General features: G+C 40.9%; 1 protein-coding gene across 1 annotated transcript in view; it reads left to right on the top strand.

Moving 5' to 3' along the window:
- The window catches only part of pappaa (pregnancy-associated plasma protein A, pappalysin 1a), an 81,191-nt gene that overhangs the window by 13,310 nt on the left and 52,823 nt on the right, over positions 1–15,058 (top strand). Inside the window, exons 3-7 of the mRNA XM_070924703.1 lie at positions 1,215–1,360; positions 1,700–1,993; positions 2,394–2,586; positions 2,886–3,007; positions 10,732–11,233. Of these exons, the coding sequence (XP_070780804.1) occupies positions 1,215–1,360; positions 1,700–1,993; positions 2,394–2,586; positions 2,886–3,007; positions 10,732–11,233 (1,257 nt within the window). The remainder of the gene's footprint in view (positions 1–1,214; positions 1,361–1,699; positions 1,994–2,393; positions 2,587–2,885; positions 3,008–10,731; positions 11,234–15,058) is intronic.

Below are 15,058 nucleotides of genomic sequence, written 5' to 3'. Positions count from 1 at the left end.
AATAAAGAAACAAAATAAAACCAGTGTGTCTGCGGGGACACATACGGTAGCTTTATTTCATGGCCACACTAGTACCTCCTCATATACAGTATAATCAGTATATTTAGGGCTAGTGTGAAGAATTGAATATGTAATATCCAAAAACATATGTGTATAAGACAGCCAAGCAGGAGTCATTCACTGTTTTTCACTCAGGAGTCCATTCAAATAAAATACAAAAAGGGTCATTGAACTGCAGTGCAGCCTGTAAGACCACGAGAAAAACATTAAGCAATGTTACAATATTAAGATGTCCAAAAATCCCGATTATTTTTAGTCTCACTGGTAAAATTGATTTATTCCCACCAGCACCTGTTTGGTACTTATGTGGCTTGCCATGACATCTCTCACTCTGTGTCGAAATGAAGAAGAAGCACGCTCAAGGGAATCGTCAAAAACAGACAAAATCATGAAAAAAAAAATGTTTTATTGCACTGGTTATTGCATGATTCACTGTCTTCCAACATAAAACATCCGACATCGTCATGCACACAAAAACATTGCGGCTTGGCATTTCGTGTCTCCACAAGCGAGAATTCAACTCAAAAAGCATTATACGCCCAGAGCTGCATATTTGGGGTATTGTACTGTTTATTTGCCTCCTGCACTTCCTAGACAACAACATCAACAACATGGTCTGTAATCTCCCTTCTATTACACAAGTGTAAGTGAGCAGGGAATGGAATGAGACAAAATGATTTGATTGGTCAAAATTGATACCAGCCCCATTCAAAGTTCTTTAACCTTATCTGACACCATTCATAACCGTAATGCAGGTGCACGATCACCGTGCCAGGGCCTTGAGACACAAATTTACTAAAAATCTGTTGGCCATGTCCAAGTGAGCAAGCATTGCTATGAGTCAAAAGAAACTAAGACATAGATTGTTGTGGGATTATCAAACTACAATATGTTTCTCTGCCAATACAAAGAGTATTGGCAAAAGAAATATTTAATCTAGAAATATTTCAATTCAACAGGGAACTAATTCTGAGCTCTGTTTTCCTGAAAGACAACACTACATAAACTCTTTTTGGCCAGGCACACTGTTGTTATTTGTTAAACCTTGGCTTGGTGAAATCTGTGTTCACTAGGAATAGACTATCCTCATTGTAGAGCTATTAACTTAATGTTCTCTCTCTTTGTTTTCTTGTTTTTTTTATTTTATTTTCCAGAGCCTATTTGGATGTGAAAGAGCTGAAAGACATTCTGCATTTAGATGGCTCGACTCACCTGAATGTCTTCTTTGCCAACTCTTCTGATGAAGATCTGGCGGGGGTTGCCACTTGGCCCTGGGACAAAGAGGCCCTCACACATTTGGGTAGAAGACAAATAAAAACACATACATACATGCATGCGTGCACACTCACACGCAGGCACTTCAGTGTGTGGCACACATCCTGTCTTTGGCAGCCGAGATTGTTGATTTTGAGTAATTACAGTTCAAGCCTCAAGCAGTTTCTCTCTTCATCACAGCTCTAACAGGGAAGAAGGTGATAATGAAGCTGAGGAGGCCCATTAATAATGCATTGTCTGAATCTGACTCCAGTTCTGATGATTACTTTACACTACACTAGGAATAGGCTTTTATGTTGTGTGCAGACACAGTTGAGTGTTTACATTGTGTGTATGTGTGTCTTCTTCCTCTGTGTTTTCTCAGGTGGAATTGTGCTGAACCCTTCCTTCTATGGTACATTTGGTCACACCGACACAATGGTCCATGAGATCGGTCACAGTCTCGGGCTTTACCACGTGTTTCGAGGTATATCAGAGATCGAGTCATGTAATGACGCATGTTTGGAGACTGAGCCCTCAATGGAGACTGGAGATCTGTGTGCTGACACCAACCCCACTCCCAAATACAAAGGCTGCCACGATCCTGAACCGGGCAACGAAACCTGCGGCTGTCGGCATTTCACACACACGCCGTTTAACAACTACATGAGTTATGCAGGTGAGATGGAGCCTCCACGTGTGTTTTGCTGCTTACCTGGACAAAACGTTACAGTTATACCTCTCACATGCAAAAACTGACACACAGAGACCACCACAGAGGAATTTGTTGAGTCTGTGTGCATACTGAGACAGGTGTGGAATTTAGCAGGGGCATTTCTTGGGAAAAAACACAGCAGGGGGCACATACTTTCATGTCACTTTTGTGCAAAAGTTAAACATTTTTTGTTGCCATAGTTAAATGGAAAAAATATATTGGTGAGTATGAACCGGTGGTTTATTTTATTCATGTGATCTAGACCTTTGGAATGATTTAATACCTACTTCTTTTTCCTGTCACTGATCAATCCAAAATCTAATCCCCACTCCACACACCAACCAACTACCTCTGTTACCTGCAGATGATGCCTGTACAGACTCATTCACACTGAACCAGGTGGCTAGGATGCATTGCTACCTGGACCTCATCTACCAGACCTGGCAACCCGCCTCCAAACCTCCTCCGGTGCCAATGGCACCCCAAGTGGTTGAGCAGCATCATAATTCCATCACCCTGGAATGGTTTCCACCGATTTCTGGACACTTTTACAACAGGTGAAATGAGCTACATAGGTTGCCAAACAGATGCGGGTGTGTATGGTAATAAAGTTGATAGAGATTAATTACGTTATTGATTATTGTTTGAGTTAATATAACGATAGTGTTAAAATTAAATGATTTGTTTACGGGCATAAACACACAAAAGTGAGTCAAATAATTGGAAGCACTAAACTGTAATCATTTCTCACATAATTTTACCTTATTGCCATTACTGTATCTTTATATACTGTATAAATGATGAGTATTTGGCCTGTATCTAAGTTGGTTGCTGTGCCTGTCTGTTGGTTTCCTAGAGAAGTGGGATCAGTGTGTGATAAATGCACTGAGGGGAGAGTTCTACTGCAGTATGCCTCCAATTCCTCCTCCCCACGACCGTGTGACCCTTCTGGACACTGGTCCCCACGAGAGGCTGAAGGTACAGAAAGACACCATATACTATACTTAGTGGTTGTAGGTTTCATTGCATTGAACGCTCTCATTGTAAAGTGATTGTTCTGACTTTGTGGCTCAAGTGTACTCTCACTGATGCTTGTCATAATAAATGTAAATATGCTTCCTTCCTCATCTTTCACTCTACATTAAATCTCAGTCTTTAGCCAGTTTCTTGATTATAATGAGCTGTTTCTACTTAAAGTAAATTTAATATAAAAGCAAAAACCACATCCGCAGTTTACAGTATGATAACATGATTTGAGGTTTGCCTTTTGTTGATTTTCTGAGTCACTACTCCAACATGCAAAAATGTTGGTGACTGACTCAACCCCAAAACATGCAAATGACTCACTGGATTCATGACACTTGGGCCGTGGGACAACATGGAAGGATCAAGGAGGTCGCTTCCCAATGGATGGTGCTGGATGGTACCACAATTCCCATACGAGGGCTCAGGCCCAAAACCAAGGTTAAAGATCGTGTCTTAGCTGTAATTCCCCCCTTTTTAAAAATTTCAGTTCAGAGGGATTTGAGTGCAATAACAACGGAAATTAGCGGAATTTTAGAAAACAGCAGATATCTCTTTTTTTTCTATTCTTGCCCTGCTGGTGAATCCATATTAGAACAACTATACAGGGAAAGGCATTAGGGATGAGGTATTTAAGCTATAAAAACAGTTGTTGTTGTCCCATCTGAGCACCTCCGATCACTCATCAAGCATACTCTTGATGCTATGCATGCGTGTGAGTTTGTGCATGTATGTGTGCATGCTGTTTTTTTTTTTCCCATATACACTTTCTAATAAACATTTTAGTGAATGTATTTAAAAAAAATATCTAAGTCAGTTACCCTACACACCATGCCTTGCAATGTTGTGTAAATATCTCGTTATTTCGCACTGGGGCTACTACTTATTCACAAAAGGAGCAAGCTAGTATCGGCTGTTTTACCGAGCGAGCCTGTTGCTTTAAGAGCATGTTGCACTATGGGTTGTTTGTAGCCTTAATGTTGTTAGGCTAGCTAGTTTATCCCCGTCTGTCAACGATGTGTGTGTTTAAGCTCAGTTTAACATTCAGGAGTTAACCTATTGGCTAATGTTAATCCTCCACAGTGGAAATAAATTTGTAATAATATGGTAACAAATGGAGAGCATCTCCTCACGTTCGTCAAGGAGATACAGTGTCACAGCGCTAACCAAAACCGCTACTACCAAAAATGACAAGAGAAAATGCTTCCATGACGAGGACTAACCCATGAATTTGACAAATGTATGTTGGGTAAACCTTACTAACTCCAATAATGTTAGAGAGCAGGACAAAGCGACCTAGCTCTATTACTTCGCTAGCTTGCTTATTATTAGCTTGCTTATTATTCAGCTGAAACTTCTGACAATCACCAAACAGCTGAATCCACTGATTAATGCGCATTGTCTTCCAGACAAAATGTAAAATTGTTAAAATTGTGATCATTTTTTATTGGTAATTTGTTGGTAAAAAGAACAGTTTTTAGATGCATCTTGTACACACTTCAATAGTCAGGCTGTTAACTAAATGTTGTCAATGGTCCAATATGTGACTGCATTTAGTTTACTTTACACAGCTATTTACTCGCTACCAGTAAACTATAGCATATATTTTAATTAACGTTACTAATAAGGCTGTGCACAGTCTACCATCAGCATCCATAACTGAGACGTGGAACCTTAACATCACTATAAAGTTGTGTAGCTAGTCCGACAAAGGTCTATTATCCATCCATTACTCCACCCTTAAATCTAAAAGGCTGACAGGGCTTTCAATATTTTGGCCCTTACACTCAGAGACCATCTTCCTCCGTAAATCAGATCAGCTAAATCTGTCAGCTATGTCATACATCAAAATACATTGGTATAGGTTTTTTATAGGATTTATTTGTTTGACTTGTTTGAATGTCATATTGGCGTATTACACTAATATCTATTGTACCATGTATCTGTATTTTAGTTTTATGTGTAATTGTACATCTGTATCTATCTGTAGTTTCTGTTATATAGAGCGTGTAAAGCACTGTTTAATGCTGAGTTTGATACAAGTGTAATTATAATTGTAATTCCACTGATAACAGATAAATTTAGCTTTCACAATGAAAACTATGTAAACAAATAAATAATACTGCTCGTGCTACTACTATGATTAGAAATGATGATCGCATAACAATAAAATAAAATTAGTTCTGAGCTAGTTAAATGTGAGCTGAACTGCACATACATTAACAAATCTCTGCACACACATGCAAAAGAGTTAGCATCTATGTACACTGTGCCAATACCCAAGAGCAAATGTAATGTGTAATGTGTTGTCTGCTCATTGCCATATTATTGCTTCCTACCACATACTCCTATATTTGTAATGGCTCAATAGTAGTAGTTTTACAGTAAAAGCAGCATAGTAAGTAGTAGCAACCAAGTAGTATCAATCCATCAAACGTACCTGTATGTAGACCACTTATTCGTAAACTGGATGGAAGCAATTTGTGCTTCCATGTGCAAACCATCGATTGGCAATCACCTGCAAAAAAAATGTAAACAATAATAATATTAATGGCAAAACAAGTGAATTTACAGCAATTTACAATTTATGTCTCTATATCTTATTCTGTTGCTTTGTCTGCTGTTCATTTTCATGTCTGCATGTGTGTGTGTGTGTGTGTGTGTGTGGATGCGCTATAGATTCTAAAGTCACTGAACCTTGCCTTCACACTGGCTATAGTGTGTACACCAGAGGCAAGTCTGGGCTTGTCTAACATGCTGTGTGTGTAAACTGTACTCTATTTTCCCTCTTGGAAGGGGTCCCTGTTTGTGGCAGCTCCCCATTCCCTGTTAACTCTGCTTGGGCCAGCTCCTCACTGGATACCACAGCTGCTGTTTCCTGCTGTGATGGTGCATATGTGTCCAGCAGTTTCTTACTTCCAATAGTCATTCTGGCAAACTACTGACTCTAAGATACTGTAAACTAAAGTATCGACACATTAACTATTGGCCTAACATCCTTATATTGGAAGACAAATGTGACTGTGTGCACTTGTGTGACTGTATGTGTGTCTACATGCATTCATCAGCATTCATACTGTAAATGGCACCTGTTATCTAAGGGCTTGCGAGGACTTGTGTCCTCACACCACTTGACTGGGAAACACTGGCGTGGTCAGAGAGCGCCAGAGTATTTCTCATAAATCTTTACTACTCTATGCCCTGGAGAAATATGGCTGAAGAAAAAAAAAGCAAGAATGAAAAAAAGCTAAAACACACATGGATATGGATTCAGGGAGGGGGTAAGAGAGGTTGGGTGGGGTGGAAACCACCCAAGATAGTTAGGAGAATTGCATGTGGTTAGTGACATTCACAAGGGAGGATCCTGGGTTGATTGAAAACAGCAGTGTGCATGAATGGAAGTGAAAGGTCCAGGATGTGTATGTTTGCCATAGTATGTGTATGAGAATTTGTGAGGCTCTACGTGAATACACATTCCTGTTATTTTTTATGTGCACATGGAGGTGAACTTACAAAATAATGCTCTTCATATGCATTCGCAATATATGGAATGCACAAAATGTTTTCTTGTGTGTATGATTTTACTCAATCAGTCTTAACAGCATATGTGTGTCTGTATGTGTAGGTCCAAGATAGCCTTTTTAAAAAAATATAGCGTCAGGCCTTGCTGGTTTATGTGATTCCACTCAGGGTTAACATTATTCAAGAACAAAGGGACCAATGTATGCCATGCTCCAGGTCCAAACAAGGTAACTTAACCAATATGAACAAAAACATGCTTTAAGTAAGATTTTTGTAGACACTCCTGTGATACGTAATTATGCATCTTGATGTTCAGGCTGTTTTACTCCCAGAGCCCCCAAGCACTCTGGTGAACCAAAGAATCTTTTCACTGCAGCAAAGATGCCCAAGCTCATCCATTGGTTTCAACAATCATAATGACATTGTTTGACTGGTAGCAGTAGATTTGTACTTACCTAATCCAAAGTCCTTCTCATATCTTGCAAAATAGTTGCGCTCCAATAAAGAGTCTTTAAAACAGAACAAAGTAGTCCTCCTTGACATCTTGATGGGATCTCTGTGTTTAACGTATCACTCATTGTGATGCATTGGTGTATCACGTAATTAGCTGCACTAAAACACAAAACAAGGGATCAAAGCACTGGCCATGCTAGAGAAAATGATGTAATGTCTGATGTATTTGGGTGAATATTGTTTTTTTTTTTTAAATTTTTTATAACATTTACACCCTGAGTGAACATTAACTCTTTATCGTACAGAAAGAAAAGCACAAAGCTCCCTTGCTCAGTTTGACCTTTCTAGGGGTTAACATTATATGCCACTTGAAACACTGTCGACAATTTGTTCTTAATTGTTAGTTTCTTCTAGTTAATTTGTTTTTAAAAGCAAAAGATTTGTATTATTTAAGAGAACATATATCTTTGTTTTGGTTCCTGCAGCTTGCTACCATCCACTACTATTTACCCTCCTAGTCGATGATTTTCCTTGGCCCCTTTCATCAGTTTGTCACCGTTTTCTTTTTTTTTCAGTGCCATCTATCAGTCAAAAAAATCTGAAGTGATGTGTATCCAAAAGTAGCACCAGTGTCAACTGCTCCACGTGATAAAAAAAAACAAAACAAAAAAACACCAGCTGCCAACAGCTATGACGGATTAACCTCTGAAATACCCTGAATGCAACGTGATGTGACATTGCTTCCCAAGCCGTAGAGTGTCTGTTGCCTTCATAAAGTGTGTCTGTGAAGTGTCTCTCTGTTTGTGTGTGTCAGGGCAAAAGGGTTGGAGGGGGTTGATGTCTGCCTTCTGAGTGAGGAAGTGTGTAACAGTGTGTGACAGTGAGTCATCGATAGTGAGAGCCAGAGCCAGACACTTCTTAGAAAGCATAAAGCGTGCATGCCCGGACATATCCCTGTCTGTTTATTCATCCGGCTCTCTGGACTTTTTGTGGATCAGTATGATACTCCAGAGCAGAAGGATTATGACTGGATAGTGGGCAGGCACCAACATTTATCCTGGAGTTATACTTCGCCAACTAGTAATTTTTTAGCTGATTGAGCTGAAGTTGTATCAAACATTGATCATCCTTGCTTTAGAACAGCACACCGTCAGTATTTTTTCTTTGCGTGTACATGAAAAAGATTAAGCTTAATTGGCTAGCACAGTTGCTGATTATGGAATTCCCAGTTCTCTGATGTTGCCCAATCATCAGATGACTTGATAAACAGATAATTGTCAGAATGTGGCAGAAAAATGACCCCAGCAGAGTACATCACAGTCAATTCAGTTAGTAGTAGATGTTAAAAGAAGTGAGCACCCTACAATATGTATTTAATCTTCCTTATTAAAACCCCCATGCCCCTCTGCCCATGTCAACCATAACCTCACTGAAGTTCTTACAACAAACAAGATGAAGTAATGCCATTATTGCCAACTATTGTTTAATCCTTCAAAGAAAAAAAGGTTTCAATGATGAAAATAAATGAATAAAAATGTTCAGGCCAACATTAGCTCTGTATGAAATAATGAATCCTCCTCATTCATTTGACATTTTGACACGTTTAGCCCAGCTGCTGTCATCGCCATCTTCCTGAAGCACCGCAAAAGGTGTCTGCTCGCCCCTGTTTCTGCATCCCATACAGATGAGCACAGTAGGGGCCCGTGGCCCGGCCCATGTTCAGGACGGAGGCACATCTTGCAGCGAGTCATTGACGAATATCTTTTCTTGCAAAATGTCTGGTGTAATCGGTAACACCGGTGTTATTAACAGGTGGGAAAATTTCCTCACTGTTGCGTCCCTACTATGTACAACCAATACCATCTATTTTGAGGTCATAATCAGAATATAAAACTTTTCAAATTAGAAAAATCTTTATTTTGTAATTGAATCTGCTTTTTCCATCTCTACTGTTTAATGAGCAACAGTCAGAGGACATGGATTCAGTTGTGCAACACAATTCATATGTAATCATTGTACTCTGGAAGCAGCTGTGAGCTTCCTTTCCATGAAGGATACCGATACTGATCCCCAAAATTCCGATGAAGTGTAACCTTGTCCATTGCAGTCACATTTGTCCTGACCTCTACCTATGGTCATGGGATGCTGAAGAGCTTTGAGGGTACAGAAACAATAGCTTATATTAAATGACCTAGCGCCAATTACACTGCAGTCATGCCTAATGTATTTCACTAATTTTTCCAAGAGCAAGTGTTTTTGTCGACAGACAAATACTCAGATGGGATCAGCTAATCAACAGAGAATGAATGGCTCATATTCAAAGCTCAAGTCTGGATGGTTCAGTCACCTTGAGGCCCCCTTTCCCTCTTCTATGGGAATTATAGGTCAAACACTTCAGAGCTGGGGTGTTTATGTAGCAGTAAGCAGCTGATATACATTTTCGGGGGGCCTGTGTTCTGTTGATATGATATGTAGTATTTATCTTCTCATTGTGAATTTGACCTGATGATGACCTGTTGCAAGTAGCTGCTCTGTCCAAAATTAAGCAGATAATTAAATATAAATCATTGTGGTTTTAATGTTGGATTTCAAATCCTTTGCTTACACGGATTGTACATCTTTGAAATACAGTTTGCATTGCCTTAGGTTACACAGTGGATGACACCCCTATTCTGTCTCCTCTTAAATCTCCAACCACATTAGCAACAGCGCCAGAGCAGGAGTAGGGCCCATCATAACAGCTGACATTACAAAATATTTTCAGTGGCTACAGCTCCTCTCCTTGCAAACTCAATGAAAATGTACCCAGAAAGCCAGAACTACATGAGCCGAGCAAAGCCAAGCTCTTGGAGTATCTTAGTTCATTCTCTCCCAACCTCCCCCCGCTTTCTCCCTCCCTCTTCCTCTCTGTCTCTCTTTCTCTTTTTCTTTAATTCACCTCCACTCTGGCCACACACACACTTACAGTACAATAATAAATGTGTTGAGATAATGTGGCTTGGAAACCGTATTCAGTCCTCACTTGATTAAACACTGGAATTTTGCACGGTGCCCAGAAATGAGGTTAGCAAATGGCTTCGCTGGTTGCCAGCTTGGAAATGCACAAAAGGAAATCGAGGGAGAACATAGTGTCTGCTGCTTGCTGGCTTCTAAAAGTGCTTGATGAATGTTAGTGTACGTCACTTGGGATAATGCGAGTTAGCTGTGTGTGGACTCCAAATATGGCTGGAGTGTGACTGTTAGAGGTTGTAATGACTGTGCTGAAGTGAGAACCCTGCACAGGCCCCTCTCAGAAGGTACACACCTCAGCTCTGCCTTTCCTCTGCAGATGGACTCACAATGAACTCTCAGTTTCACCTCTACCTTGATGTTGCAAGAAGTGTAGATACAAATGAATAAAAATGCTATCAGCTGTATAATTTAGTTCATAATTAATATCTTACCTCTTTGGAGAACCTTTCTGCATCCTTTGAGGAATTCAACCTCCTGTAGCAAAATATCTGTATTTGTCATTACACATCTTCATGTAATTTAACAATCATTTATTATATTAGTGTAGGTAATGGCCAGGCGGCTTTTACTCACTTTGTATCTGATTTATATTTAATGTAATTGTGTTGTATCGATGAATTATCTGAGGTCTTTTTGTTGTTTACATGTTGTGTGTGTGACATTGTGTCTCTTTTTGTCTCTCCTTCCCACAGGCCCTCCAGATGTGGAGCAGGCTTGTGAGCCAAGTGTGCGCACCTGGAGCCCCAATGCAGGGATCGAGCAAGGTGTTGTCGGCCTGTCGGAGTGCCCTCTCCAGGGCTGCATGCTTCAGCTAGAGTTCCCCTACCCGCTGGTACCAGACTCCCTGACTGTGTGGGTCACGTTCTTCAGCCCTGAGGAGACAGCTCTGCCAGCTATCCACAACATCTTGCTACTGACTGTCAGTGGGAACAACATTTCATTGGGCCCCAGTAATGTCTTCTGTGACACCCCACTGACTCTGAAGCTGGACATAGAAGAAGAGGTGTATGGGGTACAGTTTTTCACTATGGAGCAACACCTAGAGATTGATGCCACCCTCTTGGCATCCAAGCCAGAGTGCACACTTTGTAGGCATTGCCAACCACTACGCTACCGCATGTTGCGCCAACCACCCTTCACCCATGCACCACACGGTTTGCTGTTGAATGAACCTACACGCCGATATACAGACAGGTGAGTGACCTGGTAGGTGAATATTTCTGTATGAGTGCACACAGATCTACATCAGTCGTCACTGACTGACTGTGTCAGCAACACGCATAAAACTCCATATGTTCTCCATGACATTCTGGAGTTGAGAAGTCTAAATCATAACATGTAGAATCAAAGGTTGGTCTTTCTCAACCTTTCCTCCTGACAGAGGAATAAACCTATGCAATGTATTGGACATGCTTTGGCTTTTGAAACAATTGTTTTTACCCAAAGTATTTTCTTTTATAAGTTGAGAATTGCTGAGTGATTACTATTTAGCTTCCTGCTTCAGTGTGATGTAATTAGTGGTTTTTGGACAAGCCAGTAAGAAGGTGTTTATCTATCTGTGGAAACTATCCATAAAAATATGTTCTTGTAATACCAGATATCCTTTTCAATGCCCCCAGGAGCACTAGCAAGCCACCACTGCTTCTGCAGTTTCAAATCTGCTGCCTAACATTTGTTTCCTAAGTCACAGGTCAATCGTTGCCCACATTTGTTTTTTCCCATGTTCCATGAAGCAAGGGCAAACAGATGGCTTGTTAAAGGTATTGTCTGTACACTGTGGTGAGAGTTTAGTGCTTTGCTTTCATGGAATGTGCTGACTCGATAAAGATTGTGCTATACATGGCACTGCTGCGTGTTATGCCATCTCACTATCGTGCTGTCAGCGTGATTCACATGAGAAGGAAAATGCTTGATAAGAGGCAAAAGGGTGAGTATGCATGTTATGCAAGATGGAGTGATGATACCTAAGTTCCATAAAGTGTCTGTACACCGCTTCTCGGTTGAATGGCAGCGTCGGTGGAAGGCTGTCTGCAGTAGGGATGTATTTATTTGGGGGTTTTGGCACACTTGAGTGATTATTGATGTACTGTAGGTAGTTTCACTGCTGTGGTATATTTCACTAGCTGTGGTTGCATTCCAGTGGTAGTGGTCAGTGGCACTGGCTGACTATTTTCTGTTGTGTGAGCATATGGGATCTTGTCTCTGTTGGATGGTCAGAGAAGTTTTGGCACAAGTAAGTACGTGTGTTCCAGCCCTCAAAATCTTTTAACTCATTCAAATGAAGAGTAAGTGTAACAACAACAACAAAAATATTTTATTTTTTTTATTGCTAAACACAGTTTGGAACAAAACATAAAAACACAAATTTGAAAAAACATGAGAACATTGGGAGAAAACATGCTAAAGGGATAGTTTACACTTTTCTTACAATGTTTTGAGTTACTCTCGGATATCAATGCATGGACGTTAAACTCTAAATCTAATTATGATGCAGGGGAAGCCGTATGTGAGTGTATTTCTATGCACAGGTTTCAGTGCGCGGTACTACTGTGGCATTCTTCAACAAACAAACAAATAAAAAGAAAGAAAAGAAAAAGAACCAAGAGTCATAAATTTGTCAGAGATTATATATTCTGTCATGTGTGTTTGATGGCTAAGATAATGTCCCATCACACTCACTGTCTCACAACAACCATAGCCTTTGACATGGTGGAGGAAAGAGCAAAGTTCACTAAGATGTTTTGGCATGCCACAAATCCAATGTAAAGTGCTCTGTTTGATCGCCTTGGTCCAGATGCTGAAATACTTTTGTTGCCCACACAGTAAGCTGCTTCTTCTTGCAACATGTTTCCATGGCGGTTGGATGGAGTGATGGAGGTCTTGATGAGGGGGGTGATTGACCTCCCACTGTCAGGCCACTGGCCTTCACCTGAGCTGGGGCAAACTGCACAAGAGGACAACTGACATCTTGGCTCCTTTGGCTCCATCCATGGGTGGTGGTTTGTTTGGAAGGGCTGGGAGGTCAGGATGACAGAGTAAATTATGGTTGGGAGTAAGAAGGGTGAAGTCAAGAGGAGACGCAGAGGTGGAAGGTTGGACCAGTTGGGGGTAAATCATTGCTAGGCTCAAGGGGGGCAATAGGTGATGGAGGAGAACATTAGGGGGTCGAGAAAGTAGGGTGGGGTTGGGTTAATTTGACCCCATCCCTCTGAGGCCAGCCCATGGGCTAATCCTCTTCCTGATGTGGGTTTCAGAGCTGTCATTCAGTCAAAGCCTATCTCAGAGCTGATGTGAAGGGACCTCCCAGCCAAAAGAGAGAGGGGGCAGCTCCAGCATCACTACTACCCCACACCCCCTTTGTAATCGGACTCTACCCTGGTTCTGCACAACTCTTTCCCATTATATCCCCCATCCATCCCTTAGCTACTCTGCTGACTAGTCTGCTGCTGCTTGAGAACTCAGTCAACCTCATGCCTCCTCGTGAAAAGAAGATGTAATATCTGCATGTTTATGCTTTTTTGTTCTGCACACTTCCTGGCTAATTGTGAAAATTATGCTCATATTACGCTTCGGCAGTAAAGTATACTCGGACACTATTGTGTCCTACAATTTCTGTAACTTTCTGAAACTGACAATCCAACATTTATGTCCACTTTACACTATGATTGGCCAGGTGTGTTGCAGTGAGAACTGCAAGGTTTGAACTTCTCTTTCAAGCTGTCTTTGATTCATTCTTTACACAACTATTTCTTTCATTTTTTGTGAGTACAAATGAGTGCAACACAGTGCCTTCAAGGAGAGACTGCACTGAAAATGCAGGCCGTTCGCAACAGCTATTAACACTTTTTGCCGTGGTTGGACAACATGTCGTACAAAGTAGTTATTTTTGAGAATACCGCGGCCACCGGAAGTATAGAGCAGACTTAATATTTGTTTGGGAGGTTCAGTTCGCACACCCTCCTTCTCTATAGGATGTTGGACATGAGAAATGAGCCTTGCGTAATCCTCCTAATATGAACCATATTCACGAGTTGCAGACAGAGTGAATAGTGTAGTCCTTGTGGGGAGTCATGGGATGTCTCACCAGAATTTCTCCAGCACTCTGTATTCCAGGATAGCAAACAGACAAATTACTCTATATGGGAAAACTTTGGGTATACTCCAAAAAATTGGATATCAGAAGTGGGTGGCAGGTTTGTTAGTGTTCAAGAAGACGGTTGCACTGGTGATTACTGTGTCTATTACATTTAATATGAAAAAAGTATCAATAGTCATATGTTGGAGCATACACAGGATATGAACCATAGTGCAAGTAAGAGTTTGGGGGTGAGCTGGATGTAAGTCGTAATTCAGGTAAGTGAGGGTCAGGGTTCAGGGAAGACTGGGATATCTATCTTTCTTTCTTTAGTTTAATTGATTAAGTATCAACATTACGAAGATGTGGCTGTTTATGCAAAAGAAAACTAAAGCAACACAGACGCCTCCTATAAATGCATGCATTTGCCATTAAAATGATCTCCTGTCTCTTTTAAAGCACCCCTTTTAGGTCTAAATATGTAGCATTAGTTTCCCCAAATGCATGTCAGCTGCCACACTGACAAAAGGAATATTGCCCTGTTTGTTGTTCTTGCAGGCTCAATCTAAGATATTTTCTCAACTTCCTCAAATGTATCTGCTTTTCTCATCTGGAATCTCTCAGCCAAGAACAACAAGCAGCTACAGAACGGAAACACATCCATATGCATGGTCACACATCAGCCTGGTGCACACATAAGTGAAGGCAGGAACACACACAGATGAACACAGGCACACACCAACACGCTTCTTGCTCTCAGTAGCAGGCACATACATTAGCACATGCTTCCATGTGTAATCACCTGGTGCTATCAAAACACCTTTGAAAGGCATATTACTGTGCCTTGTGCCTGACTTTGAGCGTGAGCAAAGATAAAACCTCTATTCTTACAGGGGTCTTGAGAAGAACGTCTGGATGCACAAAGAAGCCCCAATGATGGAATC

This window comes from Enoplosus armatus, chromosome 18 (assembly GCF_043641665.1).
Source record: "Enoplosus armatus isolate fEnoArm2 chromosome 18, fEnoArm2.hap1, whole genome shotgun sequence".
Lineage (NCBI taxonomy): Eukaryota > Metazoa > Chordata > Actinopteri > Centrarchiformes > Enoplosidae > Enoplosus > Enoplosus armatus.
Note: the sequence above shows the minus strand (reverse complement) of the source record. Positions and strands in the feature narration are given on the sequence as shown.